General features: G+C 36.9%; 1 protein-coding gene across 3 annotated transcripts in view; it reads left to right on the top strand.

The window, feature by feature from the left end:
• PIK3C3 (phosphatidylinositol 3-kinase catalytic subunit type 3) overlaps window positions 1-23,992 on the top strand; it is a 66,412-nt gene extending 42,420 nt beyond the window's left edge. For all 3 annotated transcript variants that reach the window (XM_082302085.1, XM_082302087.1, XM_082302086.1), the window contains 4 exons: window positions 1,504-1,672; window positions 6,606-6,696; window positions 19,325-19,450; window positions 23,312-23,992. In XM_082302085.1, the coding sequence (XP_082158211.1) occupies window positions 1,504-1,672; window positions 6,606-6,696; window positions 19,325-19,450; window positions 23,312-23,326 (401 nt within the window). In that variant the 3' untranslated portion in view covers window positions 23,327-23,992. The remainder of the gene's footprint in view (window positions 1-1,503; window positions 1,673-6,605; window positions 6,697-19,324; window positions 19,451-23,311) is intronic.
• Window positions 23,993-24,535: the final 543 nt, after the last annotated feature.

Genomic DNA, 24,535 nt, shown 5'->3' on the forward strand with positions numbered 1-24,535 from the left:
ACTGAAAAATATGACTGCTCCATTTTTTTCCAAGAGCACCAATAATAACCTAATCTTACGAAAATCTCAGAATGAATACAAATGCTGCAGGTTAAAATAACCCATAGCAAATACACCCCTGTCTGTGATGCTGTTCAGTTGCACAATTCTGAAACAAGACTCTATCTTCTCTGCTGTCTGTGTTTGTCTAGATAACAATCATGCTAATAACTTTCTGCCTTCTTGTTTAAAAGATCTTCTATCTTTTATCTGCATTCATATCTGAAGTCTCACCATCTTTTTAATGTAGTTCTGGTGTGGCCCAAGTCATTGTTTAAATTACACATTCCAAACTGAAAACACATTTGTAGAACACTTTCAAAGATTTTTTTTTTTGCTTCACATGGAGAATATTTTCCACTTAACTGAGTCAAGACTGTTCCTAAGAAAGTGGCCACCTAAGAATTATGAATTGTTCTACTTTTATTTCTATTAACATAATTTTTCTGTATTTATAAAATATTTAATCTTCATTTAATCCAAATATTTTATGTTTTTTGAAGTTGCTCGTAAACTGAAGTTTACTAAGAGAAGTTTAGTTATTCATCTTGCCACTGATAACATCTCATGCATTGTTGAGTAATGTTGAAAGAGAGCACTCTGAATTTTCCCCAGTAAATGTATGAGCATTATGGTGAGCAGCACAGCAGGCTCTTGATAGGAAGGGCAGTTGCCTTGTGCATTTGAAGACAGGAGGCATATACAAGTTTTTGTCAAGTTAATGCTGCAGAAGTGTTTTAAATGCAGTCAGTTGAACTGAGAAGGGAAAGGCAGTGATTGATGCAATTCATTTTAGTACTGAAAAGGCTATGACAAACTTTTTGGTAGATTTGAGATCCAGTTTCAAATTTGGAGTTGTAGTGATGTTTCTTAAGTGTATTTCAAAACTTTTGATCATTTTTGACCCTACTTGAACAACTCAAAAGTCTTTTGAAATAGCACTGAAGTCTTTTGTTGTTCAGTTCTTCGAAAGATTGTTCATGGGACTATGAGTCTTACTTTCTCTTTGTTATATTAGTTGTATGTTAAATTTACCATATTTCATACCACAGCAACTAAATGGGAAACACACGTTGCATTGCTTTAAGTATTAATATTTAAATTTGCTAACAAATTCTAAAGAATGTGCAAAGAATTAGTAGTATCTATTATGTAAACTGTGCATTTAAATATCTACTGACCAGTTTCAGTATTGGTTCAGTCTTTGTGAATATACTCAGCATGTATAAAAATCAAAAAAGCAGGAAAACAGATCTTGTTAGTACTCTTAATGAATTTGAAATCAACTTTACTTCTTTAAAACCATCATTTCAAGTTAACAGCTGAATATAAAATATTTACTGTTATAAACCTTACAGAAAACTTCCTGGGAGCTGCTTACTATCTTCTTAATGATTTTATTTTTCTAAGTTTTGCATCAAGAACTGATATTATGTTCAGAGTTTGCCTTTCCATCTTCTACAGGTAAACTGTTTCACATTGACTTTGGTTATATTTTGGGCCGGGACCCCAAGCCCCTTCCTCCCCCGATGAAGCTGAACAAGGAGATGGTGGAAGGCATGGGAGGCACCCAGAGTGAGCAGTACCAGGAGTTCCGTAAGCAGTGCTACACAGCCTTTCTCCACCTCCGCAGGTAACAGCACTGGGTTTGTGCCAAAACTCATTAGAGCCACTCTAAAGCAGGAGAGGAGATGAGTAAATGAATTGCTGAAATGTTTCTGTTGAAAATTCAAAGCTTGTTTAAACGTGAACACAAGAATTTGTATGAAACAAAGGAAAGAAAACATCACAGTGTTGGTGTAATGTGGACAGTGAATGTAATTGCTCAAGTTAAAGCTCCCAGTTTTGCTTGTTTAATAGCTTAAATAGCTTCATTTCTTAACTCATGTGGGATATTAAATTATATTTATTTTTGGGTATGTTTTTGCCCTTAAGCTTCTTATTCTGTGATTATTGATGATGAAGGAACTGTCATTTTAATTTAAATCATTACTTATTTGCTGCTCTATTCTCCTCCGGTTCAAATTAGTGATGATCAAATTCTTTGGCTTGGAGATGACACACACATATGCTTAGTTCAGTTCAGCTCCTGTGGGACAAAAATTAGCAACTTGTAATGACAATCCAGCATGTTAGAAATTTCTTTAAATACCCAGAATTGTGGCAGCTAAAAACTCTTTAGACTCTGTGTCTGTGGATCAACAGATTGGTAGGTCTCAGATCTCTTTTAAATTTGGAATCTGCTTCATTCTTTGGCAGTGACTGTATTACTTACCCATCTACTTTCTAAGCCAAGTAGCTCATACTTGTTCTGTTTGAACAGAACACAGGTAAGCACTCCTGGTCTGTCCAGGCATTTCATTTAGCGTGTCTTCAATGAAGAGGAAAGATTTTCACTTTAAGATCATAGATTACCTAATGTAAACCTTTGAATACGTGTAAGAATTTGGAAATATGGTAAGCCTATGTGAAAAGTATACGTAATATGAAAAGCAGCCACTGATACAAAATAAAATGCTGCATGTAGTTCTCCACTTGATAAGAGGAGGAAGACTAAGGAGTTGGTCTAGAAACTGACATTATTAATGAGTTAAAAAGCCATTCAACAGTTTGAAAAAACAGTGTCATGTTATCAGAAAGCAATATTTGTGGCTTCAGAGAACAATCCAACTTCTGAACTTTGCTTAAAGCTGTTTTTTAATGCTGTATTTCTTATTTGTCATATACTTGAGTTGTTTTTATTGTTTAAACCTAGTTGTTTCAGTGGAAACGTCTGTTGTGTCAGTGAAAGATTAGTCATTGATTTAATTTATGTAATGGTTTGCTACAAAGATCGTCATTAACTGTGTAGTATAGTGGTAATTTGGGTATACAACTAAACTGTAAATCAAGATGGTTTCATTTTTAATGTCTGGAATTGTAGTTGTAATTTTAGCATCTCCAGTATTTGTTCACTTTAATAGGAAAATATTTTTAAATGTTTCTGAATACATATCCTTAAGGCTTTCAACAAAGATAATGTATGATAATATTAAAATTACTGTAACTATTACTTTAAGCAGATAGAACTAAAAATAATTAAGAATACTTGTTGAAAAAAAGAATAATTGAATGTGGAACACTTTAGTTCTAACAGTTCTGCATATTGACAGAAACCCACTCACAGACGCATTTTCTGGCCGAGTAGTGTGAAATCATAACTTCTGATAGCAAACTCTGTCATCTCCATCAGACTGTGCTTTATTTTAGTTCTTTATTTCCGTGGGGAATAACCGGTTCTCTGCATATTTCAAGTACTGTATCTTGTTGTATCAGCATTCCTGGTGGAATGGATGTTCCATAGTGAAAAAAAATGTAAGGCTCTAGATTGCTTTGTTCCCTCCAAATTCCTTCCAAGGGTTCCCCTGCATTAGTCCTGTGAGAAGTTTGCTGTTCAGGGTGAGTTAGTGGGCATAGGTAAGGGCAAAGGAGTAGGAGGTAACTAGGGACAGAAGTAGTAGTTTGGGCTGAGATTTTTTTCTCTGTGTGGATGGGGTTGTCCAGCTGGCTGGAGCAGAGTTCTTCCCCAGTCTGTTCTCAATTTAGTGGATTGAGGGTGCTGTCCAGATCTGAATGGAAACGCTGTAGGCAACAAGTGGAAAGCTGTGCTGTTCCTTTGGAAGTGCTGTTCCTTTGGAAGGGTTGTAGCTAGGCAGTGTAGGGTCTGGATAGTCTTCTAAAAGTTGGGGTTAGATGGTGAAGAGGGAAGAGCAGAAGTGAAGCTGAGTGGGATCAGGTCCATATTCACTGAGTTTGGACTGCAAGAAAGTACTTTGGGAAGAATAAATGTCATTTATTATAGCTAACTGTGCCATGACAATGATTAGGGAGTATACATGCTCTTGAAAAGAAAAATGAGTCGTGGAGGATCCCATGTTCCACTGAAAGAAAAGTAATATCCTTAAGGCATTTTAAACTTAGGAATTTTTCAGTTAGACCAGATAAGCAGGGCCTTAGTTTGGCACTGCAGGTAACTGTATACATTCCTGTCCTTGTCTTTTCAGTGGATGTTTGTAGCTTCAAATTTGGTAGAGTGTTGCAAAGTCAACAGCCTAAATATTTGATTGGTTTAGGACATCTATATGCAAAGGGCTGGTAAGTATTGAAAAAAATAAATAAAATAATGCTGAGGATCAAGCAGGTATTTGAGATACTAACTCCTTGAAAACAAAAGTTGCTGTTCTCAGAAAACATAGCAATGAGAATTTGACCTTTTGTCTGATGTGGGTTTCTATTTGATATATGAGACCTCTTCTAGGTAGAAGTAGTTTTTTTGTTGAATTTCTTTAACAGTACCTCGTGTTCAAACCAGAAGTTAATCAACCTTCAGTGCAGCTGAATCCTCATTTATTTTGTGAGTTAATTTGTACTGAGTTTGAGGAAAGCAAAGAATTATGTGAGAAGGATTTAGGTTTGGGTGTAGGTACTTAATTAAACCTCCTCAAAACTAGAAAAACCTGGTTCAGAGTTTGTTCTGGCCGTGGATGGATGTCAGCCACTCCACAGGCCTTTGTAACATAGATGTCAAAGATGAGTGATATCCCCCGCTTGACAAAGGTGTTTGCTTTTTACAAGTCAGACTCCTAACTCAGGTGATTCAGCAAAATCTCTCCTCTTAGATGAGTTTGGCCTGTCAGTTCCCCAGCTGTGAACATCATGGCTTATTTGCCAAAGATGGTGCCTTGAGAAGGATGGCAGTTGACTACTGAGTTACAGAAATGCTGGGGTGAGGTGCAGAAGGCAGACCTGTTGATAATATAGTGAGCAATTCTTCCTTAATTTTTAGGGTTTTTTTCCACTCCATACTCCCCCTCAGAATTATTTTTTCTTGATTTTTTTTTTTTCCCCCAAATGAGGTTCTTCAGATGATCGTATGCATCAAGAATCAGAAGACTTCATTGTGTGGAACAGAACCATCTCTTAACTGGCATCTAACAATGATGCCTAGACCTTCAAAATCTTTTTTTACAAACCTCCGTCACATAAATAGCTCCAATATCCTGTAGTAAGCTCTTATCCTCTAGGCAGTTGAAGAGCAAAAGGGACTCTGAGACTTTGGATTCTGGGTCAGTTTGAAGGGAAAGCTATTGACAGAAAGTACCAATAATGTAGGAAGAGACTTGAGAGTGTGTACCTGTAGCATTTAAGCGCGTTTAAAAAGAGATTTGCTAGTTTCAGGCAAGCAGAAGAAAAATTCATTAAAATCTGTGGTGTCTGTTTCTAGCAGCAGAGCAACCTGACTGACTGCCAGATTTCTTAGCCAGACCTGAAACAAAATGGTAGAGTTAGCTTTACCTCATTTCTTTTAATTTGTCATAAAAGTAATTTTCCTGACTCTAGCCCCCTGACCCTGGGAAAGTGAAGCAGAACTGCTGAAAGAAATTAGGCACTGAAGATTTCTAGCCAAACCATTGATTTTAGGTGCTCTTGTTATAATGTCTTAAAAGTTATATTGGAATATGTTAGGTAGTGTTTGTTCCAGATAATAATTAAGCATCAAGAGTTTTTGTTGGAATTAAGCTTTTCTAGAGAGATGGTTTTTTGAGCAATATTTACTTTGTAAAATACAGTTATGAAGCAGACCTTTCGTTTAGTTGAAATACTTCGTATTCCTTGTGGTTGTCAGCTGATATATATTCAACAGCTTCCTAATAAACAAGTTTTGCTGCTAAGAATTCATTTTCTGTCATCTGTGAAGCTCCTGGTTCTCTTACCAAAGCAATATTTCACATGGTGAAGTCAGTTACATATTTTGTGTCTTAAAGGGAACTAGATCTTTTTGCAGAGGAAGGGGAGTTTCAGTTTGTGTTGAACAGCTTGAAAATTGTGCTTTGAAAAAGCAACTGACAGCTAATTTTCTGCAAGGGCAAAATGGTGTTTGGAAAAAATAGTCATGAGTGCTTCCAACACCATTTTAGAGCTGAAAACTATTCTGTGATTTGTCTCTTTTAATGGTTATAGATGACATTTGTACTTCCTAAGTGTACTGTTCTACCACTACTATTGGAGCTTAACTGAGCAACTGATGACTTGGATCTGGTCAAATATCTAACTTGTTATGTCAAAAGCCCTTGCAGTGATTGGAAAAATAATTTTTCTGTTATTATGAAGACTTCATTTCTTTGAATATACATGCTGCTGTATGACTTCTTAATAAAAAATAACCTTTGAATCAGTATTCTAGCATGTTTGTCCTACCAGAGGTAGAAAATGGCATTAAAACTTAAAATATATCACAGTTTATATTTGATGTGTCTCTGAGTAAATGTTCTGACAATTTTGGAAAATTGTAACAAAATCAGAGCACTTTATTATTCACTTTTGGTAGTTTGAGAGATTCTGAAGGTTAAACTTCTATAGTTAATGTCAGTATCTTATGCTCTTTAACATAAATACTTTCAATTAAAGTATTAAAAAGGGATCTCTGAAGCATTAGCAGTTCACTGTAAGATGATTTCTTAAATTGTTTACAAAATGTCTTTTGTACAGTTTACAAAGTGCTTTACCTAATTTGCTCTTCTGCTTAGGTATTCCAACTTGATATTGAATCTATTTTCCCTCATGGTGGATGCCAACATTCCAGATATTGCTCTTGAACCTGACAAGACTGTAAAAAAGGTAACGGTGAAGCTTTCATTGTCTTTCAGTAACCCAGGTCATCTCACTATGAAATTTTCAGTCAGTCGTGATGATTTATTTGTGTCTCACCTGGAAATACTTGCTCCTGTTTTATTAGCTTTGAGCAATTTCTAGAATCATTGAAGTTAAAGAGAGGAGAGTATACTTGGAGAGCACTTAGCATATGTGTCCATGAATACAGAATGGCTTTTTGTCTTGCATGCAATGCTGCATGCTCTGCTCTGTTCCAGTGGGTATTTTAGCTAAAAACAGTGTTCCCACCTTATCAAACTTAGGATAAGTGAAGTGGTCAACACTGACTGTATCATGAAAGATTGTTCAATCTAGTCTAGACCTTTAAGTCACAGATGGTTTTATAAAACTAGTCTTATTCTAGAAATAGAACCAGTCTATCAAAGATTTAAAACCAATAGGCTGGTATATCTTCATCACCAAGAAACTTTTGTTTATTTTGAAGACAGGCTTGTGTCCCATAATTCTAACTTTGTCCTTTACACCAGCTTGAGTCATTCTTCTCCATTTGGTGTTTGAGCAACAGTTGATGTGAAAAATACTGTATACATGTTCATCTAGATTTCATTACACTTACGTTTTAGACAAATGTTGGCTTTTTTATAATCTGATTTATAGTGAAGGGCTATCTGTTGAAATTCCCCAAAAGACTTTGTGGAGCCTTTGTATCCAATGGAAATTAGTTCAGTGTAATTTTTATTCAAGAAGCGGTTTGTCTCCCAGATAGGCTGTTCTTCACTGTTTTCAATAAGCTATGATAGCAGAGATTCAGAATCTTCAAATAAATATTTCATCTTCTAATATAATTTCCTTAAAACTAAATTGTGACTCGCACAAATTTTTCCTTTTCTCTTCAAGAATCCAAGCATTTCTGTTTAGAGTTTCTTGGTTTCGAATTGTTACAAAGAGTTCTTGTAGCTATTCAGTTTCATTTCCGGGAAGCTAAGTTAGCCACAAGTGCTGCATTTTGGGGTAAAAATGACAATCTTCCCTCCACTCGACTGTTTTCCTGAGAAAATGACAGCAAATTATTTCTTCTTACCAATACTTGAACCTCATCTCTGTCCCTAAATGCCCTACAGATTGAATAGGTTACTTACATAGAACATGAGAGAAAAAAGCCTAAAGTAGACAACTGAAGTGGTTCAATACCTGCCAGGTTCTGGAAGTAACTAGAGTTTTGTAGAGACACCTTCTTTGCAAGAAAGAGATCTTCCCAACAGTATGCAAGTCCTATCTTATGAATTTCATCTTTATAAAGATGTATTTGGCTCTGGCTACCCATTGGAAACAATGCATGATACAGTAAGGAGGGGAAGTTCTTTTAGAATGCAAAGTTTACAAATAGATGCACCATAAATCCTAGTAAAATTTGAAGAATGCATCAACAGGCGGAGCAGGGGCAAATTTGGGCCAAGTTTGTGGTTGACTGAAACAGTCATCAGGAGTTCAAACCAGTGGTTTCATAGAAGTTCAGAAGTGCTGGTTCTTTAAGTAAGTTTGAGACTTGGCAGTGTATTTTAATCTTACTCATTGTCAGTGCAGAGTTCTTTGTCATTTGATCACAGAATCCCAGAATGGCTTGGGCTGGAATGGATTTTAAAGATGATCTCGTTCCAACCCCCTGCCATGGGGCACTTCCACTAGGCCAGGTTGCTCATGTGACAGTGTTGTTCATCCTTGCATTCTTGTGAGCTCTGATGTTTTTTACCAAGAGTCTTCCAGCGCTTGCTGCTAATTAACATGCAATATCCTTGTTTCTTATTAGTATCTTGGCATTGCATTTTATGGTGGAAAACTCTCTAGAAATGCTGTCCAAGGGCATATGCTTTCAGTAATTAATGATAATAGGATATTGGGTTCTGTAAAATACTTGTAAGTAAAATACTTGTAAAGGATGGTTTTAGTATAGCCATATTTGAGTATTTCAGACACTTCTAAAACTCTTGTACTCTCTCTAAATTTCCAATATAATTTTATTGACTTAACAAATCAAGATACAGAATTGAAAGCCAGAAAGTCTTTTCTACAGCTGAGAAGTATGTTACAGTTCACTTATGTGCAATAATTAAAAATCAAGATTATATAAAGCATGACAGCATCATGTGCATTTGGAGATCATGGAAGACAGCAAAATGTAAAAGGAAATTCAGAATCATAGAATATTCTGTGGTTGGACAGGACCCACAAGCATCATCAAGTCCAGCTCTTGAGTCAGTGGTCCATGTGGGATCAAACCCACAAGCATGACATTACCAGCGCGCCTTCTGACCACCTGAATGCTGAATTAGATCCACTTTGCTACTTCTAAATTCTATTACAAAGTAGAAGTGCTTTCTTCTCATGAAAAGCTTTCTTGTTACATGACAGATTACTGTTAGATCAAATGCAGCAGTTAGTTACTGGGATCCTGAGCTCTGACAGTGCTGCAGCTTGGTGAACTGTGACTGTTATCCTCATGGGAGGTTCCAGGCAGTTCATTCACAGAGGCTTTAAAATGTGAAAGCAGATAGAACTGAACCAGTAAGGCACGTGTTTCTGATAAGGAATGCAAATCACTTTGAGAGGGAAAAATCCTACTTCCCTAGTTCTCTTAAGTTAATTTACAGTGTGCTTGTTCCTTTAAAAAAAGAAACAAAACCAAACCCACACAGTAAGGAAGATAGACAAATAGTTCAGCTCTCTCAAGTTTTGTTATTTTATATGAACTTCCAATTTTTTTTCTGACAGCTTATCTATTTCTGATCCCTGTTGACAGTTCAGGTTTGGTCTTTTTGGTTCAAAGTTATCCTTTGAATATACTCCTTAAATCTGTGCAAAAATAATCCATCATCCTGGGATCCCTAAAGAGTGGGCGAGCAGAGGAGCCTTCCATAAAATAGTTGTTGATACTACGATTTACTGGATGCATATGACAATGTTCAAAGTTCCTGGGACAATAATTGTTTTCTTTAATTCTCAATTTTTCATTTTACTATTTCACTTAAAAAAAAAAAAAAGCCCTGAAAATAGCTGTAAATGGGCTAGGATCAGAATGACCTTAATCTGTTATATAACAGTGAATAGGTCATTGTTGTTTGGGTTTTTTTTAAAAACTGTGCTAGAAAACTCGTTTGGGGTATTAAATACCCATTACCCCATCTGAAGTCAGTTATAAGCTTTGTTGGGACTAATAAAAAAAAGGAACAAGGTGCCTTGCATCTCTTGGGGTGAGTGGCAAGTTCGTTCAGTCATTTAACAAGGTAATACTGTACTTTGTTGGAGGAAAATTGAATAAATGCTTTCAGCATCTCAATTGATTTTTATTTTTTTCCTTAAAGCTTTAACAAAAAATCCATATATATTTCAACAGACTCAAATTAGGTAAAGATCCATTTTGGACTGACCTGCAAAATTAAATTACCTTTGATGTGTGAGACAAGTCAATAGCCATTTCAACCATGGTATCACTTTCATGGAAGACAAAGGTGGAGATTTACAAGTGTTTCTGTATCTAAGAAGGTGTCCTGGTGAAGAGTGGAGGTGAAGTTTGTAGCCAGCATTTTCCTCATTGGGGCTGTAGTTGCAGCACTCATTCTCACTTTTGTGTAGAGCCCTTGTTTTGCTTTAGGGTCCTGGAGCCATTGAGGCTCTGTGCTCGCAGGCAACAAGATAGGTTAGGTTTATCTCAGTTTGGAGATTAATCAGAGTACTAGTTTTATGATTAAACTGCAAGGAGAGTAATTTTGGGGTTTGTGAAACAAAGGACTGTTTATTGAAGTACTCCATATATATTATATAAATTATAATTCCTATTGAAATACTACACTGCAATTATTTTGTCAAACAATTTGTTTGGCATAGAGATCTTTGATACTGGAACTTTTCAGTGGGTATAGCTATGCTGCTGTTTTGAAGTAGGCATGAATTATTTTAAAGGCTATTGCTAAAGAAGGACTTTAATGGTCACAATTTTGCTTCCTCATAGTGAAAGCATTACAATATCAGATGGTAACTGAACTCCCAGTCTAATCTTTGTCTTCACAAAGGGACATCCTGTGCCACCAGTAGGTAGGGAGGTGCTTTGCAGGAAGTGTCTGCCTGCTGGTTACAGTAAGGTATAAAAACTGCATTCAGAAATAATTTCTGTGTTCCCCTTTTCTAAACTTCCATCAAATAATCGACTGTGGTCTTAGAGCCAGAATGAAAGTTTGATTTTAGTAATCATATACATATTCTAAATAAAAATAAAATTTACATTTAGTATATGGTAATGATGCGTAGAATAAAATAAATTGAAATAAAATAAAGAATACCACTTCAATTTTCCATGTCTTGATTTCTTGTGTTGTCTCTTGTCATTTCCTGTAGTGCGTAGGTCTATAGTGCATAGGCAATGGGATGCTCAGTAGTTAGTTAAGAGAAGATGTTGGAAGTCAGCATCCTTGGACTTTCTTACATTCAGTCAAAGACAGAAACCAAGTAAGATCATAAGGAAACTTCAGTGAAACATGTCCTCTTCTGTGAGGCCTTGTTTGAATTGAGTTGTGATTACATTTATTTAAGAATTTCATACTGATATGTGAAATTAGACCTTTTAGAAAAACCTGAGTAGAGAAAATATTCTTAAAGACTATAACTACTAACCTGAGGAACACAGACAGACTTTTTTTTTTTCTCCTTTTTTTTTTTTTTTTTTTTTTTTTTTTTTTTTTTTTTTTTCCCCCAGAATTACTGTCTACCATCTAATAACAGCGGGATATCCCAGAGAACTCACTGACAAAATGCAATTGTATAATCAAGCTTAAACTCTAACAGAAGGCATATTGTCCAAGTGTTGTTTCTGTCCAAAAGTTGTGAAATGTCGTGCGAGAAACACAGATTGAGTGGAGGCAAAATTGGAACAGCAGCTTGTGTCATGTACAACAGTCTGTAAAATAAGTACAGATTGCACCTCTTTGACAAGGTTTATTGGCACAGGATCATGTAAGCACATCTAGGTGCTCTGTTCTTATCCTCCGTGAAGGAACTTCCACATTCTTCTTGTTCAAAAGAGAGCAAACTACACAAACCAATTTTACTTACCAGAGAAAGATGTCAATGGGGATAATTTTTTCCTGCTACCATGAAAAGAAACAGAAATTCCTGAGGGCTTCACCTGAAGATACAGATTTAGAGCACATCAGAATTTGGCAGTACCATCTTACTTGCTTTGAATAGCATTTGTTTTCAGAAATTAAATCAGTGTTGACCTTAACAGTGCATTCTCACAGCTAAAATTGGACTGAAAATGAGTGAGTCAGCATTGACCTCAAAACAAACAAAGCTCTGTTTGAAGTTTCACAACTATTCTTGGGGAGCATATGGAAAACTGGTTTCTGAACCAGCTATCCACTGGCAGTGGGTATACACAATATCACCCAGTGAGTATACCCAGTAGTTATGGAAAAATAGGCAGTACCTTCCAGCTGCAAGAAAAGCTTGTTGTACTGACTCACTTCCCTCACTCCAGGTTTTGATCGCTACTTTTTCCTATAGGAAACCCCAGAAAACAGGCATTATCAACTGCACAAAATTGTCTCCTCAAACCTGGAGAAAACCTTTTCAAAATTGTGATGTTTAGTTTTGTAGTAAAAAGCTTGTCAATTTTTGATCAAGAAAAAGTAACTGCAAAGCTTAAAATTAGTTGCCTTTTTGATCCTTTCATCTCCTTTTGTCCTCTCCATACTATTTATAAAGTAAGCTGTCAGTATAGTGTGCTCCATCTCATGGTTCATGACACCATCTCCTACTGCCACTCTCTGATTTAGGCTTTTCTGAAAACCTGGCTCAAAAATGTCACAAAATGAAATTAAATTGAAAAGTAGCGGAGGATTCTCCTCAGTTTGTGTCTCCCTTTCTGTGGCCTCTGAGATAATTGTCTTTAAATTTTCCACTCTTTGCATATGCTTTTCCATTTCTCAGATTTCAGGATAAAGACTGGACTGAAATCTTTATATTGACTTGTCAATGCATAACTGATAATACAATGAAGATATTTCTACACTCACTTTTTTTCCTGCCACTGCTCCTTGCTTTTCCATTTCCAGGACAGCTGCAGTCCTAATTGCTAATTGTTGGGCTTTTTAAAATTAGCCAGTGCTATAAATTCTAAGTAGTAATGACTAAAATCTGGAGTCAATTATGTAGCCAGTTTTGCATAAGGAAGAGGTGCACTATCACTCTTCAGATGTAGCTAATGGATTCAGCATTTGTCACCTCCTATCTAAAAAGGCTTTTTATTTTTGTACAGGAAAGCCAGATGGTTTTTATCTGTCCTTCATAGCAGATTTGACCTTTAAATGAGAAGTCATCAGGGACCAGTGATTCATTGGCAGACAAAGGACTCAGCAGGCATTAAAGGACAGTGTCCTGATTGACTGAGCTCTGTTTCAGATGTCCATTGATTAAAGAAGGTGCTGCAAAGATGCTGTATTACAGGCGAGGTTATTGTGTGTACAGACAGCACAAATACCTGGCTCCCATAAGCAGGAGCTTAACTGCTGTTTGTGAAAGTAGCCCCATTCATTTTGATAGCACCTAGGGATAGACACAGAAAAGGCTGAAATCAAGCTGTCCAGAAGAGAGGAAAGTCGTCTATCTGTGGGCTGTAATACTGAGAGCACCCTCTGTGTTTCCGAGGCTGTGTGAACACTGATGGGGGCTCACTGATGAGAAAATGATCAGTGTAACTGTTTGGAAACTAGCAAAAAGAGAGAGCAGACATGTTTTGTTCTTTTAACATTAAATATATCATCAAAGTGAAGTTATTTTTGTTCTACAGGTATAAAAGCTGAAGCAGAGATGTGGCTGGAGGTACAGAAAGCTTCTGAGCTAATTTTTCCAGGTTTTTTTAATCTGTCTTGTAGTGAAACTCACACTGTTTTCCCCCTCCTCTGTGCTCCCCAGTCAGCCAAAGGATAATTGAGAGTTGAGTTCCCAAATTAGTGAAACGGAAAGGACTTTTTAAGTTGGAGCTTGTTAAGCCTTTTTAGAGGGTGGATATCTGTCCCTTTGCACCTGACTGAAAATACCAGTATTTGTTAAAAGGTGGTGCTAGGAAATTTTCCTGAGATTTATTAATGCCAGTAGGAAATTTACAGGAGAAGTAAAGTCACTTTTGCTTGATTAGAGTCTGTTTGTTTCTGTAGTCGTATTTTCTTGCTGCTCTGGGGAGGTTTATGCTGTGTAAAAGTGTCACATTGACATGGAGCTTATTTTGCTTCAGCAGACGTTCATCTGTCTGTCCATTTGGGTAATGACGCTGCAGCTGCACACCCAGCTTTTTTGTTTCTAGGCTGTTGATTTTTCATGCATATTAATTCATTTCAAAATACTGAAAAAATACTAAAGTTGGAGTAAACACCAAATCATGAACCAAGTGTGAGAACACTCTTGTGCTTCTGTTTCTTTATATCACAGTCTCTAGTTGATTGTAAGTTTTTGGCCAGTATGATAAGATTCTGAGCTGGAACAGTGTCACCTTTGAGTACTGTAGTGGCTGAAACCCTGATTGTCACAGAAGTTCAATTTAGACATGTTCGCTAACATCTTTGTTGTCTTTTATTAAAAAAAAAAAAAAATTAGAGAAGTCTACATGGGCTTGTTTACCGCCTTTTGTTCAAATTGAACCCTTGGAAACAAAGACTGTTGTCAGAATAGTCTCTCAAACAAAATTGTTCATGCAAATAAAGCATCTGAATAGTTTATGGTGTGAGTTGTTAGGACAGGAAGCAACAGGAATAGCAGGAAAGTATTTACTGAAAAAGATGAAATGCGATAAGGATTAAGCCAAGCACTTAATGCCCATTTCTGCCACATGAATATTGCATGCTGACTACATAATAATTACAAGGCAAAACAGTAAAAATAATCTTGAAAACTCTACTATTTTTTCTTTTTTGCTGTTAATTGATCTTTGTCAGGTTTTAGTAGTACTTACATCCTATGTATATTGTGAGCCACTGGAAAAGGACACTGAAGTTTCTCGTTAAAGCAGCTGAAGTTACAATGAGCAATCCCATACCAGTGTGATAAAATTACATCAAACACAAGCAGTGTTGTTTAATGCTGCTGAAAGAATACTGGAGCAGCCACCAGTCTTCAGAATGGCTGACTTGCAATTTGTCTGAAAAACTTAACAGGGTTGAGAAAGGGTTCTCATATGTACACCTTCTGTGTCACCTCAAAACACATTACTACTTTCTTCAGTAATTTTGCAAAACAGAGCTACAAGTGTTAATGAAAAATGGATTTTGATGCTGCTCTAAGAGTATAAAAGCATCCACAGAATTTCTAAAGTTAGTCATAACCTTTAGCCTTAAGTACCTAATCCATTTCAGGTAATGTTTTACGAGTGAGAAGATGGTTGCTAGTGAAAAAGAAAAATTCCTGAGTTTAAAATGGTGACTGTGGTCCATATTGTACAGTAGGTCAGATTTGAAGACAAAAGAAAGTCCATACAAGTCTGCTCTTTGGTAGAAGGGAGGGAGCAGTCTTGTGCTTGGGGAACAAAATGTTCAAGTGAAAACTTTGGAACTCTACAGGGAAGTGAACTTACCTGCAGTAGTATTATTCCCAGCTGTGTCTTCATATGATTTCTCAATCCTAAGCCTGTCACACTTCCAGAAATACCAAATAGCCAAAGACAGAAGGTTGAACTTGGAGATTCATTCAGCTGAATGAAGACACTGGCCTGCCATTTTCTCAGACCTTTAACTACCATTTTTAGTAAGATGATTAGTGTTTTCTTGAATATTTCATCTCTTTTTGTCTTCCTTTTCTTTGTATTTTACACAGTTCTGTGGGGGTTACTGGGAGTTTTCTGAGTTTTCTGTCAAATCATCTTCATAGGACATCTTTGATGCCGTTTTCCATACAATACTCAATTTAGTTCTTCATGAAGATACTTCAAAGAAAAAAAACAGAGTCTGAGTTTGCCGTCAGTTAATGTTGCCTGTTATTCTGGTAGATGTTGTGCTCCTTCCTCTGAGTTAGCTTTTTGGGATAATCATGGTGTGAAGTAGTGTTTCTTCTTGTTGCTGTAAAATGTTTTTTCCCTTTTTTTGGTTTGTTACCTTGCTTAGTTCCCATCCTCTGTGTGATTGTGCTGCAAGTGATGATCATCTTCTTTTTTCATTAACAGTTAAGCCATTAAATGCTTCTCCCCCCACCCTCACTCCCCCATATTTTCTTCTTAACTCTCCTTGATGTTCTTTTCCCCTTTTAATTTTTGTCTTTTCAAAAATAGAAGCAGTATCAGGGTAACTGACAGAACTTCCTTACAAAGTGCTTAATATTTAACTGAAGTACAGCAAAATTTCTAGTCAAACAGTTTCATATAACTCTTAAATCTGCTTTTTGTACACTTTGATACTAAGCTATCCTCTGTTTAGGGGGATAGGAAGTGGACAACTTTAGTTTCAGATTGAATGTCAGTATCTTGATAGACTATACTTACTTACTGAACCTCTTCATCTTTGGAGCACTCAAGTTCTTCTGTTGAGATTTAATGTTTAAAACCAGTATTTGTGTATCATGTGGGGTTTAACATTTCCTTTTCTGGAAACAAAGCAGAAGTTCAGCTAGATTCATCAAGCTTATTTCTCCTCTGTTTTACAAATCCTGAACTATAACAATGCACTTGATTTGAGTATCAAAGTGGGAGCTATAAGTAAATCTTCAGGTGGGACATCTTTGATGCCTTCATGGTGGTCTTCATTTGTAAGTGTGTAGAGTGAGATAATTGTATCTCGTCAGAATTTCAACCCCCAAATTCACCGGTTTTTTTACCACCATGCAAAAATCTCTTCTGTTGATCTTCTCTGTGAGAAACTACAGGCTTTTAGAATTCATCCCACATTGGAATTCAAGAGATTTCAAATACAAATTACTATTGCTTTCCTACAGGAACTGTAAGTCAGTGTGTATTAATCTTGCTGCTTTTTCAGCTCAAGAGGTAATTTGTAATTTTGCTCATCTAGGTTTCACCAATGAGTTTTAATGCAGGGCTGAAAAACTTTCATGCAGAGATCTAATACTGGGCATCATTTGATCCTTCTGTTAATTGCCAGCTGATTGCAAGATCTAACCATGGGTGAATTTCTTTGCATATATATCAGTGTGCCAGTGTGTTTTGTGGGAAGTGGGTTTAATTAGTCATTAATTCCATAGAATGAATCTGCATCTTGATGTAACTAACTGCAAAAATTCTGAGAAGATCTGGCATGAACAAATGAGAAGATTGCCAAAGTGTTTGATTACTAAAGTTGTGTAAAGAGCATTACGGTGATTTTTTTTCTTTTTTCGAAACTGGAGTTACTGATTTTCCTGAATTCTCATTAACATCACCTTTTCTGTGAGCACTAAAATAGATCTGAAAGAAATCTGTGCTGTAATTTGGGGATGTATTTAAGGTTTCGCATAATTGCAGGCATGTGAGTAGTCCATTAAATTCCGTTGGATTCTGCTGTGCGTCATTCACTGTTGAAAATTTCTGATGTGGGAGTTAATGAACTTCTTTCTCATCCTGTTTGTTATGAAGATAAAAGTTCTTCATAACAAGAACTTCTTGGAATATCTGCTGAATCTCTCAGTGTTAACATGCTTCATTGAAAGTTGGAACTTTATTGGCTTGATCCATTCTTTCTTACTGATCAAACAGCTTTTGGAGAGGAAGTTGAGGAAAAACTCACTTTATGCTTACTTCAAACATCCCAGCAACAGAGTTACAATGGTATTTTGAATGAAGAAACTTCATGATTATAGAGCTCTTTTCCAATCAAAAGGATTCTGTAATTCTATAATCTTTACATACTGTGCTGGCTAACTTAGGCTTTTTATTACAGTGCTGAAGGGCACTATTTTGGAATATATTGCCTTTGAAAGGAACACAGAGTTACAGTAAACTGAAATCAGTTAACACTGCACTGAAATCTTGGAGCATTTTTGTTGTCATAAAGAGGGTGGTTGAATATGTGGTATCCTTGGTGCATAGAAAGCATACAAAATAAGACATAAAGGTAATATCATCTCACAAATTCAACCTTATTATGGAAATTGTTGAAATAACTTGGCTCACATTTTTGTCAATGGCTAAAAACCAGTGAATTCATGGAAAATGTTCAGGAAAGACTAAGATTGTGTCTTACAGTCACGAGAAGGTTAAGAAACAAATCATTTGATATTTCCCTACATGAGAGAGGTTTCTGATAGACAGCTCTTTAATATAAAAAGTTTTAATGAGCTCAACTGTTTGAGATGGAAATTGGACAAATTCAGATAGCAAATAAGTCACAGTTGTTAAACAGGACAATTAATCTTTGAAACAATTTGCCTAGGATGTGAAACATTCTGACTTGGCATAAAGATAGGGTAAAAGAGTTTGTTTGATACCATTTTACCTAGTTCATTATGCAAGAGGCTGAAATACTTGAATATTATCATCTCCACGAGAGCTTGCATTGTTTGAGATTTATCTTTATGAGAATAAAGCGTGTGACTACATGGCAGCAATAAATCTTCTGCAACTAATGTGAATTTGCTGGGCAATTTACATATTGTTACCAGCACTACTTTTCAAGGTAACTAGTACTTCAAATGATGAGGATAGTACTGCTTAGGCAGTGCTAGGATCGAGGCTCATCAGAAGAGATTTGGAGGGGGAAAGGGATAAAACCAGGCTCAATGGAGTTAGGGCTGGGTAGCCCTGTTTGTTAGGGAAAGTTGCCATCTGGATCAGTTCTGAGTGGTTTTCTTGGAATTGGAAGTCACAGAAAGGCATCTACTGCCCCTTCATAAATGTTCTTGGCATTGCCAGGATGGAAATAGGAAAGTATAGGTATTGCCATATTCTTAATTATTGTGGATTCAGCTTTTAACTCACATTCAAGTTGCAAGTACTAAGCAGAATGTGTTACTGGTACAATGTTGCTGTCAAAAGGAAAAACCATGTAAGGGCTAGGAGTGTCTCCAACCAACTGTTCATGGACGGTGGATACAATCAAAGTTAATGAAATTCACACTTGCTACACAAAGGTCACTTTTGACAGAGGTGGTTCGCTCACACTTTCTTCCCATTCTGTATTATTTACTTAACTGCGTTACAGTTTCTGAAAGACAAACGTTACCTGAAAACAGGTTTAGAGTAAGGAACTGTTACATTCTTTCAAAAATCATTAGGATCATCCAGACTCTTCTAAATTTGTATTTAATATGCAAAGTTGTGTGTTTTTTCTCAAGTGGCATTTCATTCTCCAGTGAATGTTGAATGTATTCTCTTCTATCATGCTTGTATTTCCATCTCTTGCCTTTCTGACCTTGAGCTTTGAAATTACTAGTTTGAATGAGGGGACTGTTTCTTGCTTATTTAAGCACTATTTTTTATTAAAGGATTTTAAATAGGTGTTTTAAATAACATTGTACATTTCCAACAATCTGCTGTATCTTAGAAGTAAAAGAGACATTCTCCACTAAACTTTCACAGCCGAAATCACTATGTCTTCTTCTATATACATGGATAGAATAATGCATGTTTTTAACCATTGAACTAATGTAGCCATTTCCACTCCCATTCCAGGTGCAGGACAAATTTCGTTTGGACCTGTCTGATGAAGAAGCTGTTCATTATATGCAGAGTCTAATTGATGAAAGTGTCCATGCCCTCTTTGCAGCTGTGGTGGAGCAGATACACAAATTTGCACAGGTGAGGTATTTCCTTCTCAGTTGCTGGTCTCTGTGACAGCTGAGTAAGGCGAGAGGTTGCAAGTGGTAGGTTTAAAGCATGACTTCACTGTGACATTGTAGTTCATTTTCCTACAAGTTAAAACTGTGTTTTAGCTGTCAGGACTGGTGAGCAAGCTCATCCTAGAAAATTTTTGGTAACTCCTTAGCAGTCACACAAGGTCTGGCACCTGGGACAAGGCAGTTTTTGGGTCAGTTCTGGCTGGGGAATGAACAGACCTAGAGCAGCCCTGCCGACGATTTGGTGCTGGTGGGTGAGAGGCTGGGCATGCCCCAGCCATGGCACTCACAGCCCAGAGAGCCAAACGTGTCCTGGGCTGCATCCAGAGCCCCGTGGGCAGCAGGGGAGGGAGGGGATTCTGCCCCTCTGCTCCGCTCTGCTGAGACCCACCTGGAGCACTGCATCCAGCTCTGGGGTCCCAGCACAGGAAGGATACGGAGCTGCTGGAGTGAGTGCAGAGGAGACCACCAAGTTGATCAGAGGGATGGAGCAGCTCTGCTAGGGAGACAGTCTGAGAGAGCTGAGATTGTCCAGTCTGGAGAAGAGAAAGCTCCAGGAAGACCATACAGCAGCCTTCTTGCTGATGATCTGGGTTGACAATAAACTATTGCCTCTGTTATTTTTGTTATTACAATATACCCTGTGTGAAGAAGGAAGTGTTTAACCCATCTTACTCTGTGCTCTTACTACAATCCACAGTAAGACAATAAAATACTTGATTCTCATGTTAGATAAACCTGTATTCACAAAAGCATTTCTGCTTTGAATTTCCAATGGTTTTTTTTTCCCTTCAAACCATCTGACATTTGGTTTGTGTTTGTCAGGGATTTAAGATATTACACTGTTTGCCTTAGGTATTAGACTCATGACAAGAAATGGAATTAAGAGGAAAAATTAAACTGCTCTGAAAAGCCAGTCATTATCCTGGGTTTTTTATTGATTCTTTCTTCAAAAGGCTTATCAAATTCTGATATGAACTGAGGAGAACTATTTTTATGGCTATCCATTTTGCTAAAAAGCATCTGTTCTTTTCTTCAAGCTTAGTTTTTATTTTGAAGAATTTCACTATAGTGCAGGATGAGAAGAAATAATGTCATTTCCATCTATGTATATATTCAATGAAGGTGATCTTTCACGAGATGTGAAAAAAGGAAGTGTAATTATGTGGAAATGATGCAAAATTTGTTGTCATTCACTGTGGATTACTCTGAACTTCAGAAGGAGGATGGTAATTTCATAAGACAAAGTGAAAAATGCCTTGCATCTACCTTAGGCTTCAAATAAAACCCCCCCAAACTATTAGAAATATTCAAAATTGAAGTTTTAAGTTTGTCCAGTGTAGACCTTTCTTTTCATCACATACGGACAGTCACTTTTTTAAGACATGTTTTTTCACTTCATTGGCCTTAGGTGACTGCCACACTCTCCAAGATAATTGTTACTGCATTTGTAAAAATGTATTAGTAAGTCAGAGTTTACAGGTTTGATTCAGGGGACCTTTACTTTTTCCATTCAGGCTTGTTTTTGCTTGATCTTTCTTCAGTTGTTACCACTGCTTTTAAAATCACAGGACAGATTTGTTCAGAATATTTAAAAGTAGCCAATAATGTTACTCCAGGCTTCTGTGGAATTGGGCTCTGAGCAGCCTGGTCTAGTGGAGGGTGTCCCTGCCTATGGCAGAGGGGTTGGGATTAGCTGATCTTTTAGGTCCCTTCCAACCAAACCATTCTGTGATTCTGGCTTCCAGGAATGGTGTTCTAAGCAAAAAGCTGGCACACATTCCAGCAGGCACTGATTGCGTTTTCCATTCATATATTTGGGAGTTAAAGTGCAAGCCCACTGGTGTACTACACTTTGGATACCAAACAAGCAGATGTGACAGCCACTAATGCAGGCCTGATCTAGTTATCTTGCTTTGGGTTTTTTACCTCTCTATGCTGAATTTCAGCACAGAGGCATATTCCTGTGGCTCTGAGCAATCTATGTGCACTGCTGCAGAGTGTGCAACCTATGTGCTTTTAGCTGTCCTTTCTGCTTTGGGCATCTGGTGCCTAGAATGAAAAACAAGTGTCCTGATTTGTGAGTGCTAAAGGCATCTCTTCACTCCATGTGATGCTAGTTTTGGAGTTTCAGCTATTGCCTTTATTCATGCTCTAAAAAATTTAGGCTTGCAGGCTTTCTCCTGCAAAGATACTGGATTGCAAGTGTGAGGAAGATGCAAAAAGAATAGACACAGATTAATCACCAGTTGGCAAGTCTTAAGAATCTGTGCCCTGTTCATGTATTTAAAAAAAAAAAAAACCTCAAAAAGAAAAAAAAATCAAAAGTAAGTGTAATTAATGTCTGTTCTCTCTATATTAAGGGTGAAATAGGATGTTTCTTAGCGATATTTAGTACTTCATCAGTGAAAATCATTCTCTTTCCTTTTTGTCTGAGGCACTCCTAAGAATTCGCTGTTGTAGTCTTCATGGAGTCTGCAAATGGTTGAACAAATAAACAATTAATGGGTCATGAATTTGCTGTAAAGAGGTCATCTTACCCAATGGCCAGTTGAAGCTTTCAGTTTGTTCATTTATAATTCTGCGTTGAATTGCCAGTGGCCTTGCTCTTCATAGTTGTCTGGAAAAACCCCCAACGTTACACAGGTGTTCTGACACAAATGTAAATAGCAAATTTGGCCTAATGCTACACAGTATTTCATTTAAAATGCTGTTCAACACATTTTTTGTTTATCAGTAGATATTTATTCTTTTACTGCCTCTGAAATAGGCTTGCAAGGAATCTGTGCAGTCTACTGCTGCACTTAAGAGCTTTTTAACAAGGTTGGTTATTATAGTAACCATGGTGCTTCAGTATTCTATATGTCACTCTGCAGTAGGTAAAGCTCTTGGATAAAGTACTTTGGATGTTTTGGAATCAGCTCAGTATTGTTCTTTTATAACAATATTCTAAATTGAGTTCAGTTTACAGCTGTGTTATGAAGCCTTTAGTTTAGTTTCTAATGTGTCTCTAATCTGTTATTTTATCAGATATTTTCCAGAGCTTTTCATGCATTGCCTGTCTCGTTCTTAGTGGTTATCAAAAAAACGTTGTCTCAAAAGTAAATAAATTCAGCATTTAGAATAAGCTAATGGTGTTGTACAATAGTTCTCAAGAGGAGGAAAAAGTGCATACTAATTTTAGTTGATCCTAATGAAGACTGGATAGCCATTTCTCCCTGGAGAGTCATTTTCATTTTAGCAGCATTATTTACTTCTGCAGAGGAAGGAAACAATCTACAGTTAAAGTGTCTAATCTTGCATTTTATTTCCCTTGTAAATTTACAAATCAAGTCAGTTGCATTCAGGGCTGAAGTGGTAGGCAGTGATTAGGAAAGTGAAAGCTTGTGGTGTCTCACCTAAAGTGTAACACAGTTTTGAGGGTTTATTTATACTTGACTGATACCTGTTTAGGAGCAAACTCAGTTTCAGCTGTAGAAGTTGCATGGATTTAGAATATCTCCAGGCTGTAATCCCAGTGCTTCTGCATCACAGAATGCAGGGACCTCAGCAGAGGACTTCTGTTTTTCTTCCTACTGGATGCCAAAATAAAATAGGGAATGTTTACCAGCAAGATTGTGTGTATTGGATGAAATAATTTGTGAAGGGGCATACAGAGTTGCTTTCCATGCTGCTTTTTCCCATGAAAGGTTGTGAAAATCATCTATCTTTAGGCATTTTGCCATGTTTTTAAACAGAGTTCAATTTGAGCATAACATTTGTTCTTGGAGAGTAAACCAGATTGAGTAATCTCTGTGCTGTGTGTTTTTTTCTTTTCTTTTAGTATTGGAGAAAATAAGCTTTTTGCCTGCTTATGGTGGAAACAAGCAACTGCTCAAGACAGCAAATTTCTCAAGCCCTTGTGGTCTTCACCAAACAGTTTTGGAAGGAAAAAACTGCAGATTTATTAGCATGAAGAACTGAGAACTCAGAAGGTACAGAAGCTTTTTGAGTCTCTGTTCATTAAAGGTTTAAAACCAACCAGTTTTTAAAGGAAGATGATTATTTGTACCATCCTTGGGAGCCTCAAAGGTTGAAGTAAGAAACTTCCTCTCAAGCCAAAGATAACTGGAAGAGGTTGGATTTAATGGTGAATTCTTGTACGTGTTAATATATTTTCTTATTTAAAAATAGAAGTAGATACAAAGCTGAAGCAGGGAAGCTACAATTCCTCGGTGCAGAAGAACCCCTCACAAAACTATGGCAGTCCCCTCTCATCCCTCCCCACCCACTTTGTTCCTTGAGTAAGTTTTAAATGTAATTCATATGATCCTTTATTTCCCACCTTGGGCAATGTTATCATTCAGAACGGACAATCATTTTTTGCCTGCTTACAAAAGTGTTTTTAAGTGCTGATAAGTTACCCCAGCTGTAGGCAGCCAATTAAATGATCACTAACAGGCTCAGCAACAGGAATGCACAGTGAGCAGTTCAGTATTTCACGCTTTAACTCTAAATGTTTTCTGTACAGTGATTATAAATTCTTTATCTTAATAAAACCTTTGTTGTTGCAGAATTGAGGTGTTCTGTTTTGTCTTTTTAATCTTACCTGCTGAGACATGGCACACTAGAGGATTATGTTTATAGTTGCTGGCTTTTTGCAAGGATTTTCACTTCTCAGTTCACTTGATGCTAGAATAAGGCCTCTCATGAAATGACTTTTGTGCCACATGTTGAGTTTGTAATGAATCTAGTTTGTATGATCAGCAATGTAATTAGCTCTTCATAAATGTGTGGCTCTCTTCAAAGGGCGCTCTAATACTCTTGTATTTTTTTAAATAACATTTTAAGTCAGAAGGAAATCCTTCGCAATTATAAAGATAAGAGGGACTGATTTAAATGTGAATCTGACTGGTATGTGAGTCAATCTTGCTTTGTGCTTTTGCCCCCTTTTTTCCCCGTATTGGTGATTTAAGAACTGCATTACCCTACTTGCTTAGGGCTCATGTTATGTGGAAACACACAATGCCACAGAGGAGCCACAGTAGTACCCCTCTTACCTTTAGCT

Source organism: Coloeus monedula (genome assembly GCF_965178545.1).
Source record: "Coloeus monedula genome assembly, chromosome: Z".
NCBI lineage: Eukaryota > Metazoa > Chordata > Aves > Passeriformes > Corvidae > Coloeus > Coloeus monedula.